The sequence below is a fragment of the Hippopotamus amphibius genome, chromosome 13, assembly GCF_030028045.1.
Source record: "Hippopotamus amphibius kiboko isolate mHipAmp2 chromosome 13, mHipAmp2.hap2, whole genome shotgun sequence".
Lineage (NCBI taxonomy): Eukaryota > Metazoa > Chordata > Mammalia > Artiodactyla > Hippopotamidae > Hippopotamus > Hippopotamus amphibius.
In genome coordinates, this window is record NC_080198.1 from 90,919,553 (window position 1) to 90,941,885 (window position 22,333).

Below are 22,333 nucleotides of genomic sequence, written 5' to 3' on the forward strand. Positions count from 1 at the left end.
TGTATGTCCTGAGTCACTACTGTCACCCAACACTGGTCTTCCTACCCACCGTGCTGTTTCTGTTACCTCGGTCCTTCTCAGAGTCCCTGTGGGAGGCCTCTGAGCCACTTTGGGGCCAGTAAGTCCCTCCCCAGGGGTGCAGTTCATCCCACTGCACCTGGGAAACCTCAGAGGCCACGTGTGGCCCTGGCAGAGCCCTGCCTCTTTACCTTTAGGCTTTGGGTGGATGAAACAGGAAGGCGAATGGAAAAAGCACTTGGTCAACTCTTAAGATCTGCATAAATATACAGGATTTGACCTCCGCATGCTGGAGAGACGAGAGACTAGCTGGTGTCCGAGGGAGATTAGGGTTTAAAATAGAATCACTGGGCTGAGTTCTGCAACCTCTTAGCTCCGAAATCACAGGAAAGTTACTGTCCCTCCTCAGTTTACTCACTTGGCAAATGGAGCAATGAAATACCTGCCTTAGTCCCTGCTGGGAGCATCAATAGATACACTGGAAGAGGATGCATTTGCAGACTTCAGTGTAGTGCATACACTTTCATGTCATTAATTTACATCATTAATTCAATGCACATCCATTATGTACCTACTATGTGCTATTACAGACAAGGTGGTCTGTCTTACAGCAATTTGGAAGAGGTCTCCCGGTGAAGGAGGAAACGAATTGCTTGTCAGATGGTTGTACTGCGTGTTCATAGATTGTGATTAGCAACAGCCAGGAAGTTGGCATGGCAACGCTTCCCCATGAACTGCTAGGCAGTGTTCTTAAAATAGGTTCACCAGAGGTGTGGCAGCATCGGAGACACGCAGAGTCCGCATGGTCTGATGCCTCTGCAGACCAAGGTGTGCTCCGAGTGGTCATGCCTCTGCCCTTCCCAGGCAGGCCAGTGGTGCAGTAATTGAGATAACAGATCTGGGAGCATCTATTGTTAAAGATAGAGACCTTATCTGGTATTAGCACCTTGCCTTTTCCCATTTGATAGGTAAGGAAACTGAAGCCCAGAGAGGTTAAGTGACACACCCATAGTCACACAGCCTCTTGATGACAGATGGAGCCGAATCTGGTTCTGATGTCTCATGCAGTGTTCTCCAGCTGTGCCACAATACCCATTCTTCTGATTTGGAATTCTAAATCTGGGTCCGATGCAATTCATTTTCTAATGATTACAATCCATATGTCATCACTAAGCAACATTTATTCTGTCAAAGGATTTCCCCCCACATTTCTCCCTGGGGAAACCCTGAGTCCCAAGATATCATGAAAATTCACCTACTTCTTAGCTAGGCTGAGATGATTGCAGTTTAAATCCACCCCTCCACAGCCTTCCTTACCCTAGTTTCCCAGTGTGAAAATGAAGCAGCAAAGCTGATCAAAAGTTTATGAATCACTCTGTGATGAGATTAGTGTATGAGCTTGCTTATCCATCATTGCAGAGGACAGGATGCCCAAATCCTTTAAAAGACGAGTTTCTTTCTTTCTATTTGTATCACTCAGCAATTTGTTGAGGAAACTTTATAAACTTGAGGGCGGCTTTTTATGTTCAGGCTGCTAAGCTTCTTTTAAGAGATTCACAGCTCTTGTTTAATTCCAGGGTGAAATTCCAGGTCAGGAATGAGAAACTTCTTGAGAACTCAGTCAACATCGGAGAATAGGGTGCTAGACATTTCTGACATATTTTAGACATTCAGCCTCTTTTCCTGTATTCAGACAGTGCCTTGCAATGGGAGGGGCTCTGGGCTGGGAGTCAGGGGATGGGGGTGGCGTGAGCCCAGCCACACCCCCTCTCTAGGCTACCAGTAGGATAGAAGATTGCCCTCTGTGGTGAGGATTCTTCACCCCGTTGCATGTTGGACTCATCTGGAGAGCAGTTAGGAGTTCAATGCCCAGCTCCCTCTCCAGGCCACTTAAGTCAGGTTGTCTTGGGTGGGTCCCAGGCAGGTATCTTTAAAGAGCCCCCCAGTGATTCTAATGGGCAGCAAGGGGGAGAACCACCAGACTATAGCCTCACAGTCCCTTTTCATTCTCCCATCCCCTGTGTTGATGAAATTCCCAGATACCACTGTGGGTTTCTTTTGTGTCAGACTCATTTATTTTTGTTCCTTGCTAGGAAAGAAATGTGTCCTCCGAGTTGACAGGAGGATAGTTCTCATCTGTGGAGTATTTTGGACCACGAGTCGGCTTGGTAACGTCACCTTTTAAGCAGCTAATGAACCTATGAAAATGAAATGCGTAGCACGCTGTAGCCTTCAGCTCCACTGTAGCAGAACTGGATGCCCAGCACTGGTGGCTGATCACAACACAGTTATGTGAAAGTTCAGATTATACAGCTGAGTGGTACAATAGGCACACAAAGCAGATTTCTTCGGTACAGTTGCTTGCATCCTGAAATCTTCCAGAAATAGATATTCTGAGCCCAGCGTGATATATAAATTGACCAATTGTGTAAGCAAACAGAAGCAGATTTTTATTCAGCATTTGCACCAGTGGCCAACTGTGTTCCTACTTGGCTCTGAAATAAATTTTTTGGAAATTCTCTGGTACCTTAAGGAGGCAGAGAGGAAGAAACCTCTGGGGTTTGCGGATGTATTTAGTCCTCTCTCCTGTTTTATGAGAATTTCTAGAGAAAGATAGTGTATGCCTGGGACCTAAAACTGCTTTTGAAAACTCAGTAGGCTTAGGATGGAAGGATTGCATTTGCTTTATCCCATTTCCCTAAATCCTACTCTGCTTTCAGCAAGCACAGCTCCCATCCAAATCTGATGTCTGCATCCTTGGCATAAATGTATTACATAGAGTCATGGGAAGACTAATGGGAGGATTGATACCATCAAAGTAAAGTTTGCTCTGATAACAATTTTTTTTTTGTCTTTGAAAACCATCATCAGGCTATGCCTAGAGGTAGACTGATGATACCGTTATTATATGGTGGTAGAATGAGGGAAGAGAAAGACAAATGAATGCTCTGAAAACTCGGTATCCACTCTCAATATTTTCTTTTAAAAGTAAAGTAATATAACACGATGTTTGCAAATATGACATTGAAAATGATGGGGACAATAAATACCTATGCAGCGATGTTGTAACTATTAACTATTAGAGTTTGCATTGGGACGAGGACGAGTTCTGCCTTTCACAGAGACTGGAGAATGGGTTATGGGCCACATACACAGGGTTCGAACTATGACTCTGCCACCAACTGGTTGTGCAAGCTTGAACGGAATACTTACCTCTCGAAGTCTCAGTGTCCTCCATGGAAATGTCAGGGAAGGTGTGAGCCTTAATGAGATAGCACAGGTCTTTTTTATAAAGCACTCAGCACATGTTAGTGCTCTGTAGATGTTTGAGAACCTTCCCTCAACATTTTGAAAATGGTCTAGATGCATTTCAGTGCCATGGTGGGACATGCACTACCAACCTCAGTTGGGTGACAAAGCTGATCTCCCAACATTCAGGTTTGCACAACCAACTTTTGCTGGTGAAGCAGGGAAGGGACTTGGGTGTCACCGGCGAAGGTGATGAACATGGCCTGTGAGTTCGTTTTGGCAGAACCTCCTCGGTCTCCTCACTCTTCCACGTTGAATCCTGGGCGGATATCACATGAAAGCTGTGAAGCACAGACTGCAGTTTGGAAATTGTGTACTTTCCCACTGGATCCCAAATGCACAATAACTCTATACCTTCCAAATGCATGAATCTAAAAGGACTCCTGTAGTACACCTCCATCAATCAACGAAGGGGCAGAATTTCGGCAGGCCATCCTCTGCCCCTCCCCTCGGTTAGAAGCAATGGTCCACACGGGAGTGGTCTGGCAACATACGCAGACCCCACTTCCTTTTGGATGTTCTGCAGTGGAACCCCCCCCCCCCCCCCACTCCTTGGGTCCTGGAGCAGTGGCTGTCCCCAAGCTCCTGCCTGCAGCGAAATGAACAGAGCGATCAGTCCTCGGAGATGCCCTTCAGGTTCCTGACCAGTTGTGAATCGGACTCAACACTCCTTTCTGGGTTTTCAAGATTTGTAATGATTGCTCAATCTTGTGTAAAATAGGCTGGCATTTTCTCTTGTTACCGAGATGTATTTTTCTATGTTAGTTAAATGTAAAATTTATGTAATTTTGTACATTAAAACGTATCCTTTTTCACAATTAAAGGGTTTTTTTTCCCTTTTTGAATGTTTAACTTATTGATGGTTCCCTACAAAGTGTTGCAGACCCTGACACAATACAAAAAGGCAGTGAATGCAAGACTCTTGATTTTTAGTGGAGAATAAACGATCTTCCTATAAGTCAAATCCACTTCGTACAAGTAACCAAGTGATGTCCTGTATGATCCATTATATGCCTGTATTGGTTTACTATTTTTGCTCTAACAAATTGCCATGAACATAGGGGCTTAAAACAACACGTATTTATTATCTTACAATTAGGTGATGAGAGGTCCGAAATGGGTCCCACTGGGCTACAAATCAAGGTATTGGCAGGCCTGTGTTCCTACTGGAGATGCTAGGGAAGAATTGGCTTCCTTGCCTTTTCCAGATTCTAGAAGCTGCCTGCATTCTTGGGCTCATGCTCTCTTCCTCCATCTTCAAAGCCAACAGCATTTCATCTTCAAATCTCACTCTGGCTCTGGGCACCTGCTTCTGTTGTCACATCTCCTTCTCTGACTCTGACCCTTCTGCCTCCTTCCCTCTTTCACTTATAAGGACCCTTGTGATTACATTAGGCCAAACTGGATAATCCAGGATAATCTCCCCATCTCAAGATCCTGAACTTTATCACATCTGCAAGTTACCTTTTGCCATGTAAGGTAACATATATACAGGTCCTGGGGATTAGGAGGTAGACATCTTTGGGATGTGACCATTATGCTGCCGACCACAATCCCCTATGAACTCATTTGGAGGCAGCAGAAGAAAACAGACATTTTAGAATCAGACAGGCCTGCATTTGAACGGTATCTCTACCACTTTCTGGCCATATAACTTTAGGGAGCTTGCTTTACTTATCTGAACCTTTTCCCTTATTTCCAAAATGAGCACAGTAATCCATTCCTTGCCTCACAGATTTGCTGAGTGTTATGCACCTAACAAAAAAATTACAATTCCCTTTTTCACATTTATATAACTTATGGGTTTTTTTTAAAACCTATTTTTGGTGTGTGTTTGCCAAAAAAAAAGGTCTGATGGAGAATATGCATCAGAGCTGAGCGGCGTCTCCTGTCCTCTCCCCGCCCCCTCTGTTCGCTGCCATCACCCTGGAAGGCTTCCTGGTCCGACAGGATGAGCTGGAGGCTTGTCCTTCACCAGATGTCATGGTTTAATTCACTTATGAGCACTTCTTCCCTGGAGGACTGAGAACAGTCAGAGGACAGGATGGGGAAGGTTACTGCCATCCTCTGGACCAAGTGTGGTTTGCTCAGGTCTCCTGGGCTTTTGTCTCTTGGCCTCTGCTAGACAACTGCTCCCCTTGGTATCCCTACAGGCTGGTGGGTGCATTTCCTAACTTATACCCAGGCTTTGTTTCCTGCCGCCCTTCCTCTGTTACACTGGGGTTACTGGTCTTGAGACAAGGAGATGTTGTAGAAAGAACTCAGACAAACCTGAGGCTGAATCCCAGTGTGGTCACCTCCTGGAGGTTAACTTGAGCAGTGGGTTTAAGGTTTGTCATCCTCAGCATTCCAGCCTGGAAATGGAGGTGGCAACATCTGCCAAGGGGGCTGCTGAAAATAGGATGTGATGTGTGGAAATAAACAGTGTGTGCATAGACCCTGACATATGGTAGGAGCTCAGTAAAAGCTAGATCCCCCTCCTCTAGAAGACAGGAGAGATGAGGAGGAAAATAAAGTCAGTAACACAGTGGGTACCCAAGATGTGTGTTGGATGAATGTGGAATGATTAGCTGCCCAAGGTTGCATGGAGGACAGAATTGGAACTCAAAAATCAAGACTCTTCTAACTATGCCAGGTTCATGCCTTTGTCTCCCCTTTCCCACTGGGAGCTCTTCAGCTAGCCTTCTTGGGGGAGGGTAAAGGATACTGGTTAAGATGCAGACTCTGGGACCAAACTACTCTGTTCCAATCCACAGTGGCATCATTTACCAGCTGTGACCCTAAACAAGTTACTCATCTCCCTGAGACTCAGTTTTCTCATTTGTAAAAGGTGACTAAAATGTTATGTATCTCAAAGTTCACTGTGAGCCTTAAAAGAGTAACTATGTAAAGTGCCTATGATGGTCTTTGGCATGTAGCAAACTCTGTAAGTGGGAATTATTCTTATACACCCTTGCTTCCACACAAAGACAGCTCTTTCTCTCCTCCTTCCGTGTCACTCCCTCCTAGTCTTGACAACTGCCTAGCCCCTTCTCCCAATGAAAAGGGTTTTCTTGGAAAGTAGTGAGATCTCCATCACCAGCAGTATGTAAGCAAAGCTGGAGAGAGAGTCTCCTCAAGATGAGAGAGCAGATTCAGGCATCCAGTATGAGGATGGACCTCAGAAGTTTCATCTAACTCAGATTCTTGGATTCTCTCATGTTTCTATGGGTTTGGTCACCACGAATATTTTTGGAGCTTTAGAAGAAGATTCTGTACGATCTTCAACACGAAATTTCCTTGCCTGGAATGTGCTGGGAACAATATTTCACAGGACAGATAGAAGGTTTCATTAAAAACACACTTTCCCTGCACCCCAGAGTCTTGCAGAGTCTGGGGCTCCTGGAACCAGTGAGGCCAGGTGCTGAAGGGACAGTTCTCAGCACCGGAAGGGGAGGGGGATGGTGGGGTGGGGGTTTGTGGGCGGTGCAGCACAAGGCACTGAAGCTCCCAGCTGGGTCCCCCACCCAGCTTTATCCCACATGTCTGAACTTGCTCGAGGAGCGGGTCGGCAGCTGGCAATTCCACCCATCCAGAAAGAGCAGCTGGGACCACCCTGTCCCTGGAGATTCTTAGGACCCTCTGCCTAATAATGATCAGGGATAAATGAGCGAGGGTATCTAGGGAACGCACATGGCACCTGGCTTTGAAGAGGGGTAGGGGGAGCCCTAGCAGAGCGACCCCCAGGCCCCATGCCATTTACCCTGACCCTAGTCAGAGGAAGCCTGGCGCTCCCACGCTGCTGGCTCCTAGCTCAGCAAGGGTAGGCTCATCAGGGGTCATGGGAGGTCACCCTGGAATGGAGAATATTTGTCTGGGTGACTAACAGGAGTGTGTGCATGTGTGCGCTCTCTCTTTGTGTGTCTTTTTCTGGAGCGTTTCTATTTAAGCTCCCAACTATCCATATTTCTGGTGTGGGTTTGTGCGTGGGCGTCCTGTCGGGGTTTATGTGTGAGGAGTCACCTTGTGAGTTTGCCTTTGGTATAAGGGCATGAGAATCTCTTTGTCGTGTGGATGCGGCAGGCGTGAGTCTCGTGTACATGTGTGAGTCATTGGTTCACGCACAATGGTATATTTTTCTTGTCTGTCAGGGTGACTGTGGTTCCAGCACATCCCTCTGGCCTTGCTGTTTCATCCTTCCTGGTGTGCAGCACTGCCCGGTACATTGCGTGTGTGTCTCCTTCTGCCTTAAAATGTCAGCTCCCGGAGGGTAGGACTCAGTCTATTTCATTCACAGTGCTGTCCCCAGCGCCAACAACGTGCTAGGCACCAGCAGGGCACTCAGTATATTAGTGCTGAGTGAATGGAGTATCCAATGTGTGACCGTGTCTCTCTGGTTCTGCAACCCCTCTCGGTGTGATTCTGTTTATGCGCCGGGTTGGGTGACCGAGAATTTCTGGTGTGTGTGTGTTTGACTAGGAATAGGCACAAGCACGTCTGTGTGTGCAAAATTGGCTATGATGTGCGTGAACGAGCCTACGTGTGTCTGGGAAGCGCGTGTGTAATCGACTCTCGTGTGTGCCAACATGTTTGTGCATCTCTCACGTGTTTGTACGGCATAATTGTCTGGTGTGCTAGTACCAACCTGTGTGTGTCTCGGCAGTGTGTGTGTGCGTGCTCGCGGTTCGCAGCCCTCGCTCTCCTCGCGCCCTGCGCTCGGCCTGGGGGCGGGGAGTGGGGGTGCGGCGAGGGCACTGCGGTTCTGCTGCCCGCCCTCGGCGCTGCGGCGAGGGCACGTCACGGTTCCTCCCCGCCCTCGCTGCGGTCTCCGCCCCCCGGTCCTTTGTAGCCGGCCGCTGAGCTCTCCGACAGCCTTCCGAAGGCCCCGCCCCGGCCCCGCCCTGGCCCCGCCCCGCCGCGCGCCCCGCCCCGCCCCTCTTCGGGCCGCAGTCGCGCCTGGGCAGCCGCGGCCCGCACCAAGCGCAGAGCGCGGCACACGGAGGTGGCGACGGCCGCAGGCGGGCAGGCGGGCGGGGGCGGGGGCGCGGGCGGGCGGGCGGCCTTGGACCGGTATGGCGGACCGGCGGCGCGCGTGGAACACGGAGGACGACCTGCCCGTGTACCTGGCGCGGCCGGGCAGCGCGGCGCAGACCCCGCGCCAGAAGTACGGCGGCATGTTCGCCGCGGTGGAGGGCGCCTACGAGAATAAGACCATCGACTTCGATGCGTACAGCGTGGGCCGCCGCGGCTCGGCGCGCACGCCGCGCAGTGCTGGCCGGCTCGACGCGGTCGGCCTGCCGGGGCCCGGAGGCAGCGAGGACACGGCCAGCGACGTGAGCGAGCCCTCGGGCTCGGCCGTCAGTTCGCCCGGCGAGCGCGACGAGCGACCGCCTATGCTGCGCATCCGCTGCCCCGCGCCCCGCGACCTGCCACTCGGCCGGGACAATGGCCAGGTACCCTCGGGGCGCGCGTGGGCCGGAGGAGGGGGCGGGGCCCTCGGGTCGCTGGGCGTGGGGCCGCCCTAGGGCAGTGCCTGGGCGGGAGTGCTAGGGCCACTGCTACCAGGCTTCTGAGAGCTACGGAAGGCCCCTCCCCCACCCCATCATTTAGGAGGTTCGAAGAGATTGTGCAACTCGGTCAGGGTTGGCCAGCATAGTCCGTGAGACTCCAAACGGTCTTTCGAGATCCAGTCCCCCGCTCCTCCTCTGCAGAAAGGGAGAGCGAGGTTCTGAGAAGGGAAGTAAGTTGGCTAAAGCCGCCACATGGTCCCTTAAAGCAAAGAGGGACCTCTGGGGTTAATTTCATCCAAGGATCCCCATTTTCTGCTTTATGAAAAGACGGGGAGCTCTGTTCCGCATTCATCCCTTCATTTATTCACTCACTCATGAGGAATTATAGAGCACCTACTATGTGCCAGGCTCTGGGAAAGGTTCAGTGAAATGCCTGTGGTCACACGGCTTAAAGCTTAAACGTTTCCTGAACGCTCCCTCTGTGCTTTCTGGGGGAAGGATTTGGTTAAAGATTTAGATCCTCGGGCAGCTAGAACTGGAAATCGCTAGCCGCAGTCACCGACATCTTCAGAGGATGCTCCTGAGTTCCACAGCACGACGCCTGTGTGCTCACTTCACAGAGCAACTTGGAGGCAGTGCGGGGATTTGAACCGGGGTCAGTAGCTTCCTAGACTTGGAGGTTCCTCCCCTCCCCCCCGCCATGAAAGTGGGGAAACATCAGGGAGAGGGAACGCCAGGCTGTGGGCCCTATGGCTTATCTCCCTTTAGCTGGGATCGCTGGAGCACGGGGGGAAGATGGGTGGATAGACGACCCAGCTTTGGGATATATGGGTGAGATGCTTGGAAAACGGAAGTTGCAGCACCCGAGGGCTGGCGAGCTGTAGCCTTACCCCAGAACTCCACGTCTGAGCGCTGCTTAGGTCCCAGGCCCTGGGTAGCTGCTAGGGTCCCTGTTTAGCACTCCGGCCCCACCATAGGCCAGGGTGGGTGACAAATTCACTGTGGAAATTAAATCAGTTATTGCCGCTAGGTAGTGAGCATTCAATAAATGTTCGTTGTTTATTATGAGTTTCATCATTACCATCATTTTTATTAACCCTTCTCCTCCTAAATGCTATGAGAGACATACAGTGAGCCGGGAGGAGGCAGAGCTTGATCTGGACAGAAATCTGGGAGGGCTTCCTGGAGGAGTGGGGGGCTGGGCCGGCTTGTGGCTGCTACGACCCAATAGTGGCTCTACTCCTGCCGCCATCCCCACGCCCGCGTCTTCTGTCTCTGTAGCTTGGGAACTCTCCGTGGTCCTGAATCTGGCGCCTCGCGAGAGGAGGGTCTACAGTGAGGGTTTGCCTGATGGGGGTGGGGGCAAGAAATGGAGATGTCCAGAGGGTCCCGTCTCCTTGTCCTCTATCCCTTCTATATCTTTCCCTGCCCACCTCCTTCCCTAGTGTCCGACCTCGCTTGGGATCCAGGCTTCAGAGGCCGAGCGAGAGGCTTCGGGGCCGCGGACCAAGAAGCCGGGGCCAATACAGGAGAATCCTAGCTTCCAGTCAAGGCTCTGTGTCCTTTTGAGCCTCAGCTTCTTCATCTGTGAAATGGGGGTGACATCTCCCAGCCTCCCTCAAGGCGTGGTGGAGTATCAGGGAGGCGAGAGAGCTTTGTGCACGACCGGGAGCTGTGAAAGAGTGTCCCTGATGGAGCTGCAGTCAATGTCACCAATGCCAGCATCGCCCCTGGGCTCTGTCTGGGACGGCTCCGCAGCCGCGCCTCGGCCCTTGGGGACGCTGGTCGCTTCATCTCTCCCACTCCTCCTTCCTTTACCCGTTTAGCCGTCTCCCCTTTCTCCATATCTTCTCGGGTACTGGACAAAAGGCAGCGCCTCCGGCGCGCCAAGGGCTCCAGAAGCACGCGATGTTCGGGGCTGTGGAGCCAAGGTGCTCGCGGTGTCCCTGCGGGGAGCGTTTTACTTTCTGCGGACCAAGCGGCCACGGGGTTCGGGTTCGGGAGCCGGCGGGCCTCGCTGCTCCTGCGCTTTGCGGAGGATGCTGGGGCCCTTCCCCCGCCCATAAAGCTCTTTCCTAGGGAGGGAGGAGGGGTTTCTGCGGCGCAGGCGCAGCGTCTGCCGAGGCCCAAGGCTGTGTGACTGCGGCGCTTTGTAGCCGGGAAGTCCACTTGGGAGCACTGGTCTGTTTGACCAATAGCGGGCGCGTGCCCCTCCCACGATACGCAGGAGGTCTCATCCCCAACCCTGGCGCTTCCCTGCTCAGACTGAACCCTGTGGACGCCCTGGTTAGTGGAACTTAGCACTTAGCAACGCTGAAGAAGGGAATGCAGAGTCGGGGAGAGGGAGTCCTGCAGTTTACTGTCAGCAACAAGAATTTAGGACCCAACTCAGAGCCGAGAATGGGCTCTAGACAAGTTGTGCAGGAACCTGGCTTCCAGATACTGCTCTACTGCAGCTCAAATGCTTTGTATCTACAATATCATTTTACCTCTGTAAGCCTCAGTTTCCCACCTGTGAAATGGGAAATTTATGGCGTCGTGTTCTTGGAATACTAAGCTGTTTCTCTTTGGTGACCAAATAACCTTATTTCCATTTTAAGGCCCAGGCATCTCTGGCCTTCTGTCCTGGACTGGAGGACTGGCCTGCAGGTGGCAGTGGAGGTAAAGTCTTCAGGCCCTAACCTGAGTGGTGGGGGCTTTACGAGGCCTAACACACCCTCCCTCTGGGTGGCAGCTTGAAGGAAAGAAGATGGGGTCTTTTTACGGAGCCTGCGGGTTTGGGTTTTATAGGCAGAAAATAGGAAGTTGGCAAATTAACCTGCCTGGATTTGGGGGGCACCTGTCTAGTCCCATGAGGGCTTGCTAGGGCTCCCCCCTTGTCTCCCTCTTCCTTCTTTTCTCTTCAGCCAAGATGTTTACCAAGCTATGCCCAGGCCTCTTGCCCATCTCTCCCCAAAGCAACATCTGGATTATGGGTTCTGGGGCTGGTGTCCACTCTCCACTGGGAACCAGGGCATCCTTTTCCCCCTGCTGACCCCTAGCCTGCCCTGGGAGCTGTGGGCACCTTAATGCCAATGGTCTGGCTCTTCAATCGGCAATCACTGTCTGGTAGGCAAGGCTCTGGGGGTGACCCGGTGGCCCCAATGGCAGGGGGCTGTGTGATGAGAGACGGTCTGTAGGCGGTAGAGCCGGTCTGCTGCTAATTAGGGCCTTGTCTCTGGGGTCCCTGCTTCAGGGAGGTTCCTAGAGCCCTCAAGGAGGCTGGTTCAGTGATGGGGGTGGGAAGAGTGGCAGAGAAAGGGTTTTGGAGAAGCTATAGGTGAGTCTGGAAGAATAGGCAGACTTCTGTCTGAGATAAGATATTCAGAGAGAGGGCACAGCTTGAATAAAGGCTCGGATTTGAGGCTGGAAATGTGTTTGGTCTATTCAGGGAGTGGCGCAGTGGATGGACAAACGGAGGCCAAAGGGGGGCGGTCGCTGGGCCGGATCCTGGAGGGCCTCGAACGCACCAGCAGCCGGGTCGGGTTCTGGGCACCCGGCCCACACCCCCTCCCCCACGCAGATGTTCGGGGAGGCCCGCAGATGCAGTACCGCACACCTGTGGCGCTGCCCACGGGCTCTGCCTGCGCATCTGAAGTCCATCTCTGGCTTTTCAAAGAGCCCTGAAAACCAGACCTACCCAATCGCGAGAGCGAGGCCGGGGCCCAGCCGAGGGCGTGTGCGCGGGGCGGGGGTCGGCGGGGCTGGGCGGTTTGGGGGGAGCGGGGGGGGATCGGAAAGGAAGCGCTTCCTGGTTCGAGCCGAGAGGGGCGAATCGGGCTCGGCTCCGCGCCGCCGGGAGGAGCTGTCTGTCTGCAGCCCCCTCCTCCCGCCCTCGCCTCTCCCTCCTCCTCCCGCCCTCCTCGCGGAGCCGGGCGGTGCTGGCAGCCGGAGCGGCGGCGGCGGGCGGGCCGAGCAGCCGGGGCGGCCGGGCGCGTGGGCAGCTGCGGGCGCCGAGCCTCCGTCCCCTTCTTCACTGGGCCCGGGCCTTTGTCACCGCGCCCGCGGGGAGCGGCACCGAGAGAGAGCGGGACAGAGCGAAAGCCAGCCCCACAGGTCCACCAGCCGGGCGGAGGGCGCCAGACGGGGGCCATGTCTTACCAGGGCAAGAAGAGCATTCCGCACATCACGGTAAGCTGGGCCCCCGCCCCCGCCCCGCCGCTCTTGGTGGGGTGGGGGTGGTCGCCGCCAGGATCGGGATCCGCGGGGGGACCGCGCGGGCGGCCCCCGAGGCTTCCTGCGTCGCGGCGGGTGGGGCGGGGCCGGTCTCGGCTTTGCAACCCCCTCCCCCCAGCCTCTGGGGACAATGGGGGGGAGGGGAGCCCCGCATGGTGGGGCGGGGCTGGAGCCTCGGGTCCCTCTCCCCGCGGGCTAGCAGCCCCCTCCCCGCCACGGGATGTGCCAGAGGATGGCGTGGACCGAGAGGATGCGGAGCTGAACAAAAGAGGGAGGGGCGCGGGGGTCCGAACCCCCTCCCTCCGGCCCTGGAGCTGAGCCTCCAGCGGGCGGCCTTTGCATCGTCTAGCTCTTGCACCTCGCTACAGCTTTTCTTCCCCGCCAGAGGAAGGAAAAAGATCGACCACTGCCCACCCCCCACCCCCCGCCCATACCGATGAAGTGGAAGTCTGGACCTAGAGACTGCGCCATGATGGAGGAGCCCCTCCCATTCCTCATCGCAGTTAAAAATAACCTGATGGGACTGCACTGGCGGCTGTGGCCCCGAAAGGGTTAACACTGGGGGGTGGGAATGGTGGTGGGGGCTGAGCAGTCCTCGGGGTCCCTGGGTGTGGCCGGAAACAAAGGATCCCTGGTCTTTATGCTTTGTCTCAGGGTGGGGAGCTGAGGACACAGCCGGTCCAGAGACCTGGCCTCCACCCCATTCGCTGCCCGGCACCAGAGTTGAACCACACATTCCTGAGGGATGTGGACCACAGGTGCTGGTGAAGCCCATGGGCCTTGGGTGGCTGGTGTCTGAGCAGCCAGGTCCTGGAAGGTGGGATTTTGGGAGTGATGGAATCCTGCAGGGCCATGCTTGAGGTCTGAAGACAGGAAACCTAGCATCCTCCTTTATCCAGAATCCAGGCTCAGGGATCATCCCAGAGCGCTTTGGCGAGGGCAGCTTTGGGTGGGGGGAAAGAGCTGACAGTTCCCACTTGCCTGCCCAGTGTATCGTGGATCTTGTTTTATTGAATCTTCTCAATAAATCTTTTGAAGGATGCATTGTGCACATAAAGTTCTCAGAGGCTGGAGCACTGGCTGGAGGTGCAATTGAGAGGAAGGTTGGGAGGGAACGGGGGCCCCTGCCTCCCCAGAGCAGCCCTGCATTCTGCCCAACTCTGGGGTTTTTGCTTAGAACACCCCTTTGGCCCAGCTTCAGGTCTTGTGAGCAGACTTTTGCTGCGTTACCATCCAGAGATGTGCCCCCGGAGAGTGGGGACCACCGCTTGCCCATCCCTAATCCTTGCTTTCTGAGACACAGAAGTGTAAGTGACCAATCTCTTAACACTGTGGTTGGCTAAGAATCAGTGGAAGGGATGTAGTTTCCCTGGGCTAGGCAATGTGGGAGGACCACAATGGATATTTGTATGAGCCGCCTGGGCTGTTGGACTCTCTAACCCTGCCCCAGGGGAACTGAGGCAGGAGATGGAGGTAGAGGTGATGTAGTGACTGATGAGTCTGGAACCCAGGATACCTTTGTGGCTGTGGCCCACGGTAGGTTTGTGCCCCATTCTGGACCCCAGTTTCCAAGAAGCAAATTTAGCAAGACGGTCTTTGAGGGGGGTCTATGGGAAAAGTGCCTCCAGGGTTGTATAGTTCTGCCTGTACATCCACAGCGGTCACCCTGCCTGCCGGCAGTGGCCCTCTGGAGTGGAGATAAACTGCCCAGGCTTTTGCACCAGACAGATCTGGGTGAGCATCCCTGCTTTGGCGCCTCTCTGAGCCTCCATGCGCTGATATCCAAAGTGGGCCTCTCACTGGGCATCTCACAGGCCCCTCGAGCATCTGAGAAGACCCTGGCAAAGTGCTTGGTGTTTGGTAGGCACACAGTAAGGGCTTCAGAACTGCTGGCTAATCTCGCTGCTTTAGTCCTTTGTGAGAAGCAGGTCGTCAGCCCGTGTATAAAAGAGAATCAGATGGAGTGGCTCCCACAGCTTGAATAGCATGGGGAAGAGAGATGCCGAAAATGACCCTTAGTTCCTGGGAAAGCTGCCGTTGACGAAGCATTTGTGTTTAATTTGGTCCCCATAGTCCACTCCAGCTAGAAAAATATGTGGTTTAAAGGAGAAGCCAGAGAGGATGGACTTGGATGGAGCTTCTTTGTAGGACCCACAGTTTCCTGAGGACCTTTTGCTGATAATGTATACAGTGTGACAGAAACTAGAATGCCATGAAACGAATAGATGGGCATTGTGGCTTTCCACATGCTGCACCCTTCACCTGTTCAATATTACTCATTTGGTAAGTTAATAATAATAATAATAATGCACCTGATCTGTGCCGGGCACTGTCTGGGTACTAAGGAAAGTGGGCATGAGATGGGCGTGCCCTTTGCCTTCGCAGAATTTAGCAAAGACTGACATTTCAGCCTGGAATTGCAACAATACGTAGGGGGGTTGTCATAAAGGGAAGTACAGGAGGCTGAGGAGAGCACAGCAGGGACACCCAGCCTAGTCCTGGGGTGGGAGGCAGGCAGGGAGGTGGCAGGGGGTTCTATGTAAGTGCGGGGAGGCCCCTGAGGCAAAAGAGTGTGTCCCGTTGGAGAAACTGAAGGAAAGTTAGCATTGCAGGAGCCTGACCTCTGTGACCAAGTGTGGCTTCTCTGTGCAGTTAGGGCAAATCCCGGAGATGGTTACGATGTTTTTGGCACCCATGGTATGTGTGGCCTGTGGGGGGACCCCAGGGGCTTAAAAAGGGTCCAAGATATAGCTGTCAGCTGCATCCCCAGGTCCCCAGCTGCTTGATGTTGGGTCTCTGTGCCCCTGTGAGCCTCAGCTTGCCCATCTGAACAAAGGGGGTAAGGCCTCAATTTGGCAGTGAAATCAGAGATGGGAGAGAGAGTGTGTGAGCAAAGGTGGAGAAGGGACATCCCAGACAGGGCACCGTGTGGACAAAGGCAGGGAAATGGCTGAATCACAAAAATGCTCTCCTCATGTTGACAATGGTGTGTTTTTCTCTTTCCTCTGCCTCAGCCTTTTTCCTGAGATGCTAGGGTAGCCTGATAGAGAAGAGGGAAAAAGCCGAAATACTTGGCTTCAGCCCCCAAGGATTGTTTAAAATATTAATGAAGCTCTCTTTCATGTGTGGCTTTTTAAAAAAAAAAAAATTAATGGCACAGCTGGGATTAATTTAGTTAAAGTGGTCTTTTGGTGCCCACTGCTGTGGTTAAGTGAGTAGGGGTGTCCCTGGGCGTGGCTCTGAGCAGACAAAGGCACAGGGCTTGTGGCCCTGAAGAGGCACACTGTCCCCACAGAGCCCCTGAGGGGGGGAGGCAGGATGGCCCACGATGGTTAAGAAGTATTGTTATTACAGATGAGACATCATGAGTACTAACCATTTGTGATTTTGCAGACCATTACAGCATTCAAACAGATTTCTGTGATCTTTCGTTGGGTTTTCAGAACAGTCCTATGAGGAAGGCAGCCTGTTTCTCAAAGAGTAAACGGGATTATAGAAACTTGAAAGCTTCTTCAGTGGCTTGTGGAGGAATGAAGAGGTCTTATTCAAGCAGGGAGGGTAGATGGGCTGGTCTGCCTGGTAAGATAGTCACTGTCTGAATGAAGTGTGTGTGTGTGTGTGTGTGTGTGTGTGTTAGATCAAACAGTAAAGATGAGCAGAGAAGAAAGAGATCATTAAATAAAAATTACCTCAGACTGAATTAGTTACTCTAAGGGACCAATATGCAAAAAACTTGCTTCTGCCCGAGGATGGCATTCAGCATACCTATAAGTATTTAGTTTATCTCGCTGCCTTTTTATGCAAAGGATTTGAGATGCCTAGAGTGACTTATCCCGCATATAGTGGAATCAGAGGGAAGTAAAATAGCAAGACTGAGCCTCAAATAGGAGCAGAGACCAAACCTGCCAGTGATTTCGACCACTGGGGGTGTGCTACCGGACATATGGTCCTGATTCAGAGCTTCTGTCATCCAGGGCAGAAAAGCAGACCCTCTCAGTTAGGTCAGGTTCATGATCAGACAGGGAGAAGTAGGCCATATTCTTTGGGGGAAAATCATTTTAAATTAAATTCTTAAAAAGTGTTTCAGAGAGCATACAAGTGATATTGAGTTGTGACATCTTCCATAACATAACAGTAGCAACTTAGCCCTGATTGCCTGTGTCTTGTAGTGAACTTGGCCAAGACCAAATACCTGGAAACACATGATATGACATATGTGAACGTACCAGGTACATAGTGAGTGGCCAACAGATGGTAGTTCCCTTCCCCGAGCTCAGGCTCTCTTTGAGGAGATGAAAATTCAGAACAGCAGGTAGTCAGCGCCTGTTAACTGCATGTCTGTTCTGTTCCTTGAACTATGCAAGGTGTCATGGGCAGTTAAAAAATAGGTACTTCATGATTCTGACCTTTCCATCTGCATGAAAAATTGCACATACATGGAACGACTTAAAAATGACCAAAGGGTAAGTGTGCGGTAGAGCACAGGTGTTAGAGAAGTTCAGAGAAGGGAGGGCTCAACGCTGGCAAAAGCCATAAGAGGTGGCCTCTTGGGGCTTGGGGGATGGCATGAGGTAGGTGTTGAGGGTTTTGATCGGTGGAGACAAAGGAAGAACACGCAAGGCAGGTGGAGCCGCAGGATCAGGACCTGGACAGGGGAATGAATGTGGTCCGAAGAGAGTGAGGAGTTTTACGTAGCTAAATCTGAGGGTGAGGATCTTGAAATACATATGAATGGCTGGGGGGTCGGGGGATTCTACAAGGCTTTGGACATCAGGCAGAATGCACCCAAGTGTTGGAAACAGCCCATGGTTTCCAAGCCTAGCACAGATGCAAATGAAGGTATTTGATCTTGGACAAGTCAGTTCTCTGGGCCTCAGATTCCTTTCCTTCGCAGAGTTGGATTAGATAATTCAGCTCCTAGTTATGGGGTATTGTGACTTGACTCTCTGGGTAATAGGAAGCCTTGAAGTTCTTGAATGGGGAGGGTAGTATAATAACGGCAACGTGGAAGAATGTGGATTCTGAAGCCAGACCATTTGGGTTTGAATCCTAGCCATTCTGTTTACTTGCTGTGTAATTTTGGCAAATCACTTATTTTCTCTATGCAGCAATTTTCTCATTTGTGAAATGGAAACAATAGTAATACTCCATAGGGTTTTTTTCTTAAGAATTAAGTGACTTAATATATGTGAGATGTCCTGAACACAGAAAGGTTGAGATTCACTGCTATAGAGAGATGCAAAGACCAAATCCTAACTTTGCCCTTAGTGAGAAAAGACAACTGAATTGGTGGTTTAGGAAATGGGATGGGATCTGGGCTACTCCACAGAGAGGCTGGTCTAGAAAACAAGAGTAAACAGGTAAAAGGAGGGAAGTGATGGCTGTGGACATACCAGGTTGCAGCTGCCTACTCCTTCCCTGGACCTGTGCCCCAGGCACACTCCCACTTGCGTAATTTGGGATTGACTTGACTGTGCACACTTGGAGGATAGGGGCAACATCTCCTTTTCCTCAGCATCTCCTCAGGAGCACTGTTGTGCACTGGTGACCCAGAACAGAGACTCCATATTCCGTGAGCGGATGAATAAAAACCAGATGGTTTGGGGGAAGGAGTGAGGTCTTAGACACTCTTGCGTTTGACCTTAACAAATGTCCTATCTGTGGATTTAGCATTTAGGTAGTTACCATTCAGAAGGACATGAGGGTGGCGCGAAAGGTTTCTGGAGGCAAAAAACAAAGACTTGCAAAGTGGTACTTTGGAAGTGGGGATAGAGCAGATCTGGCGTTTTAATGGGCTTCACTGCATTTCACACTGAAAGCAAGCTTTTACAAGAGGAATCTTCCATATATATGTTGGATCATTAAAGTACACATTTCCCCAGGGTCTTGCCTGAATAGCTACTTGGGGTTGATTCCATGGGAAGACCTTGTGGACCTGATGCAGAATTGCCTAAAGCAAAGAGGTGGCTGTTCGAAATTGGTACCTGTCCCCAAATTATGCCACCATGTACTTTATATCAGACCAGATTCACAGACCCTTAGGGAGTAAATCCTAAGCAAATATTTGATTTATACAATCTCGAAGTCGAAAGGAGCCTTTTAAATTATGTAAAATTTTCCGTTTGTGCATATGAAGCGGCAGAAAAGAGTGTCCATTGCTTCTCCCTCACCCCAAGTCTCCCCTCTAGTGCAGGAATTTCAAGTACCCTCTCCTTGCCCACCTCCAGTGGCAGGGAGATCACCACTTCACGCAGCAGCCTGCTTTACTCTTGGACAGCTCTGTTGTTGGAAAGCCTTCTGTATGTAGAGGGAGAGTCTATCTTTTGCCCTTGGGATCTTTCACAGGTTCCTTCCTCTGCCACGCTGATATTCCTAAAGGCTCTGGAAGATATTTCTCACTTACTCCAGACCTTCTCTTTTCCACAATAGCCCCAGTTCCTTCCTGCAGTTTCCAAGTACAGTGTTTGGATTTTTCTTTCCTTTTTTCCCTTTTTTTCTCTTTCTTTTCTGCTTGTTCTCTTTGTGCTCTCCATTATTTCTAAACATGCAGAACAAAATGGATCCAAAGTAAAACTTTAATTATTGGGCACCTTTTAAACTGGTTTAAATGCTTTCCGGGTCATGGACTCCTTTGAGAAACGGATAAAAGCAATGGGAAATTTCCCCTGCTTCCTTCAAATGCACAGACACAGAACATTCAGCATAAAACATTGGACTTTAGGCTAGTATTCAGTGTTGTGAGCTTTTACTTAAGTAATCCTGTGAGTTGGGTACTTTGAGTAGCTCCACTAATAGAAAAAAAAAAAAAAAACTGAAACATAGAGGTTAAGTTTTTGCCACAGATCACCCACTAAGAAGCTGTGTGGGAATAAGCTGTAGTCTCTGGGGTAAAGGATCTCACAGTCTCATGGTGGAAATGGACATATAAAAATGAGGCAAAGGATGAAATTCTGTGCAGTTGTGAAACGGTGCTAATCAGAGGTGCAAGCCTTCTGCTGTAGGAACTCCAAGAGGTGAACACAGGTTCCTGGAGGCAGGACGCTGCACCTGACAAGTTGAGTTGGAAACCAATGGGCAGAGCAGGTGCGGCAGGAGATCCAGGTAGCAGATGACACAGACAAAGGCATAGGGTGTGAAAGTGCAGCTCAGAGAGCCACAATATGGTGTGAGTACACGAATATAGCACGAGGCCAGGAGAGGGCAGGGGTCAGGCTAGAAAGAGCCTGGGAGGATATACTTTGTCCTATGTGTGAGGACAAGCTGGGGAAGGGGTTAAGGAGAGGCATGACATGGTTGCATTTGTGACCAGAAAGGTCACTGGCTGTCGTGTGGAGGGGACAAGGTAGGCAGCAGGGAGACAGGTGGGGAGGGCTGACCTGGAGCAGGTGTGGGGGGGGTGGAAATCAACAGGTGGGTGTGAGGATACTTCTGGAGAAGATGCAACAGGATCTAGGAAAGAGTCAGGTTTGGGATGTGAGAGGTGAGAGAGAAGCTGAAGCTGGAACTGGGCATCTGAACGAGGTTTATCTCCCCACAATGGGAAGGCTTAGAAAATCAGGCACGAAGCTCTGTCCGCACATTAATTCATTTAACTTTAAATACCACTCTTTGCATTATAGATGGAACACTGAAGCTCAGAGAGGTAAACGTGCCTTAGGCACAAGGGTGATAAGTGTGGGGCCCGATTAGAACTCAGACATTCTAGCCTCTACCCCCACGTCCTTAACCAGCAGACAAGACTGCCTCTTTGTTGAATGAGCATTGAATGAGATAATAAGTGTGGAAGCTTCTGGCTCACAGGAGGCCTTGTCAATGTTTATTAGGTGAATAGGGCTCTGCATTTAACATCTTAGCACTGGAGAGCCCTTTCCAACTTTCAGAGCCCTTTAATCTGCCTTTCTCCTTTTTGGCCACAATCGCAACAATCCTATCACAAGGACCAGTGAGGTGCATGGCATTGGGAACAGGCTTGATACGTGTGGTCTTTTCTTGCTGATTCCCATTTTTCAAAGGAAGGAACTGAGGCTCAGACATCTTAACTAGGTACAGCAAGGAGAACACTGGGGTAACTACCACGGGACCCTGGGCTGTCACTTTATAGGAACCGGGTGGTACTAGGTTCAAATCTGGCTCCACCATTTTTTAAAAATGAAAAAAAAAAGAATTAAAAATGAAAACCCATGTAATGCAGAACTGATACTTAGAATATACTCAGAAATGTGTTTTTCTCGAAGGCAAAGGATTTCTTTTCAGAGTGCTTTATATAAGATGAAAAGCAGAGACAAGGAAATGCAGAAATGGATCTACATATATATACAGGTTTAGCTAACATCATCCTTCTATAGGGAGCCTAAAGATCGTGCCCATTCCTGGTCATGAAAGAGGTGTGTTATTTTAAAACCAGATACTCAATCCATCAGGGAATATTTTCTGAATGTCTGTCAGGTACAGTGGAACTTAAAATCTCGCTGTTAAAATTGCAGTTGTCATGGAAATGGACCTGAGCTCACAGAAAAGGCCTGCAATCCATGGGGACTGCCCTCATTTCTGATTCGTGAAGGAGGAAAATACCATGTCCCCTACCCATGAGGGTGGAGAACAAACATGTGTTCATTACATTCAGTCTCAGGCCTGTTGCCACTTCCAGGGTTGCTTCCCTGGAAAGTGTAGCTAAGGGCCGCCGGCTGACAGGCTGTCCCCTGGGGCAGAACCAAAGGCAAATGGGCTGGTTTTCTGTGAATAAATATATGTATGCAGCTGCACTGTGGGCAGCTGTTGCCACTGCAAGGAGGCTGGTTGGGCGATCTGTAAGGGGAGCCTGGGAGGAAGGGGGCTCTTGTCATTAAAGTTAGCAATGGAGTCATGGGTTTATGAAGTATTTGAGCTAGAAAATCTCTCAAATGCAATCACTGTGGCTGTGGCTCCCGGCACAGAATTTGGATGGTGTATCAATTCGCTTTGATGCAATAAAGCTGCGTAACAAACAAGCTTGTAATTCTGTGGCTTACAACAACAAGTAATTATTTGTCATTCGCAGGTCTGTAGGTAGCAGAGGCTTAGCAGGGCTCAGCTAGATTTGTCTTCAAGCTTCTGTTTGGGTCAGGCATGCTCCTCACAGCATCTCATTCTGGGACTCAGACTGAAGGAGGCACCATTCCTTGGGTCCTGTGGTTTTCATGGTGGAGGATGGACTCTCAGGAATTTTAGCTGGAACCCCCACCTGCCTCTTAAAGCTTGTGCTCAGAGGGGTGCAGTCACATCCACTCTCATTCTGTTGGTCAAAGCGAGTCACATAGGCACAC

The 22,333-nt window shown here is 51.0% G+C and overlaps 1 protein-coding gene across 2 annotated transcripts in view; it reads left to right on the top strand.

Annotated features, from left to right (window-relative positions):
• The first annotated feature begins 8,378 nt into the window (after nt 1-8,378).
• Nucleotides 8,379-22,333, top strand: part of CRMP1 (collapsin response mediator protein 1) — a 63,798-nt gene continuing 49,843 nt past the window's right edge. Inside the window, exon 1 of one of the 2 annotated variants that reach the window (XM_057705601.1) lies at nt 8,379-8,759. In XM_057705601.1, coding sequence (XP_057561584.1) covers nt 8,379-8,759 — 381 coding nt within the window. Of the gene's footprint in view, nt 8,760-12,627; nt 12,987-22,333 lie in introns of those variants that run through there. The other variant, XM_057705602.1, reaches the window with a different exon arrangement.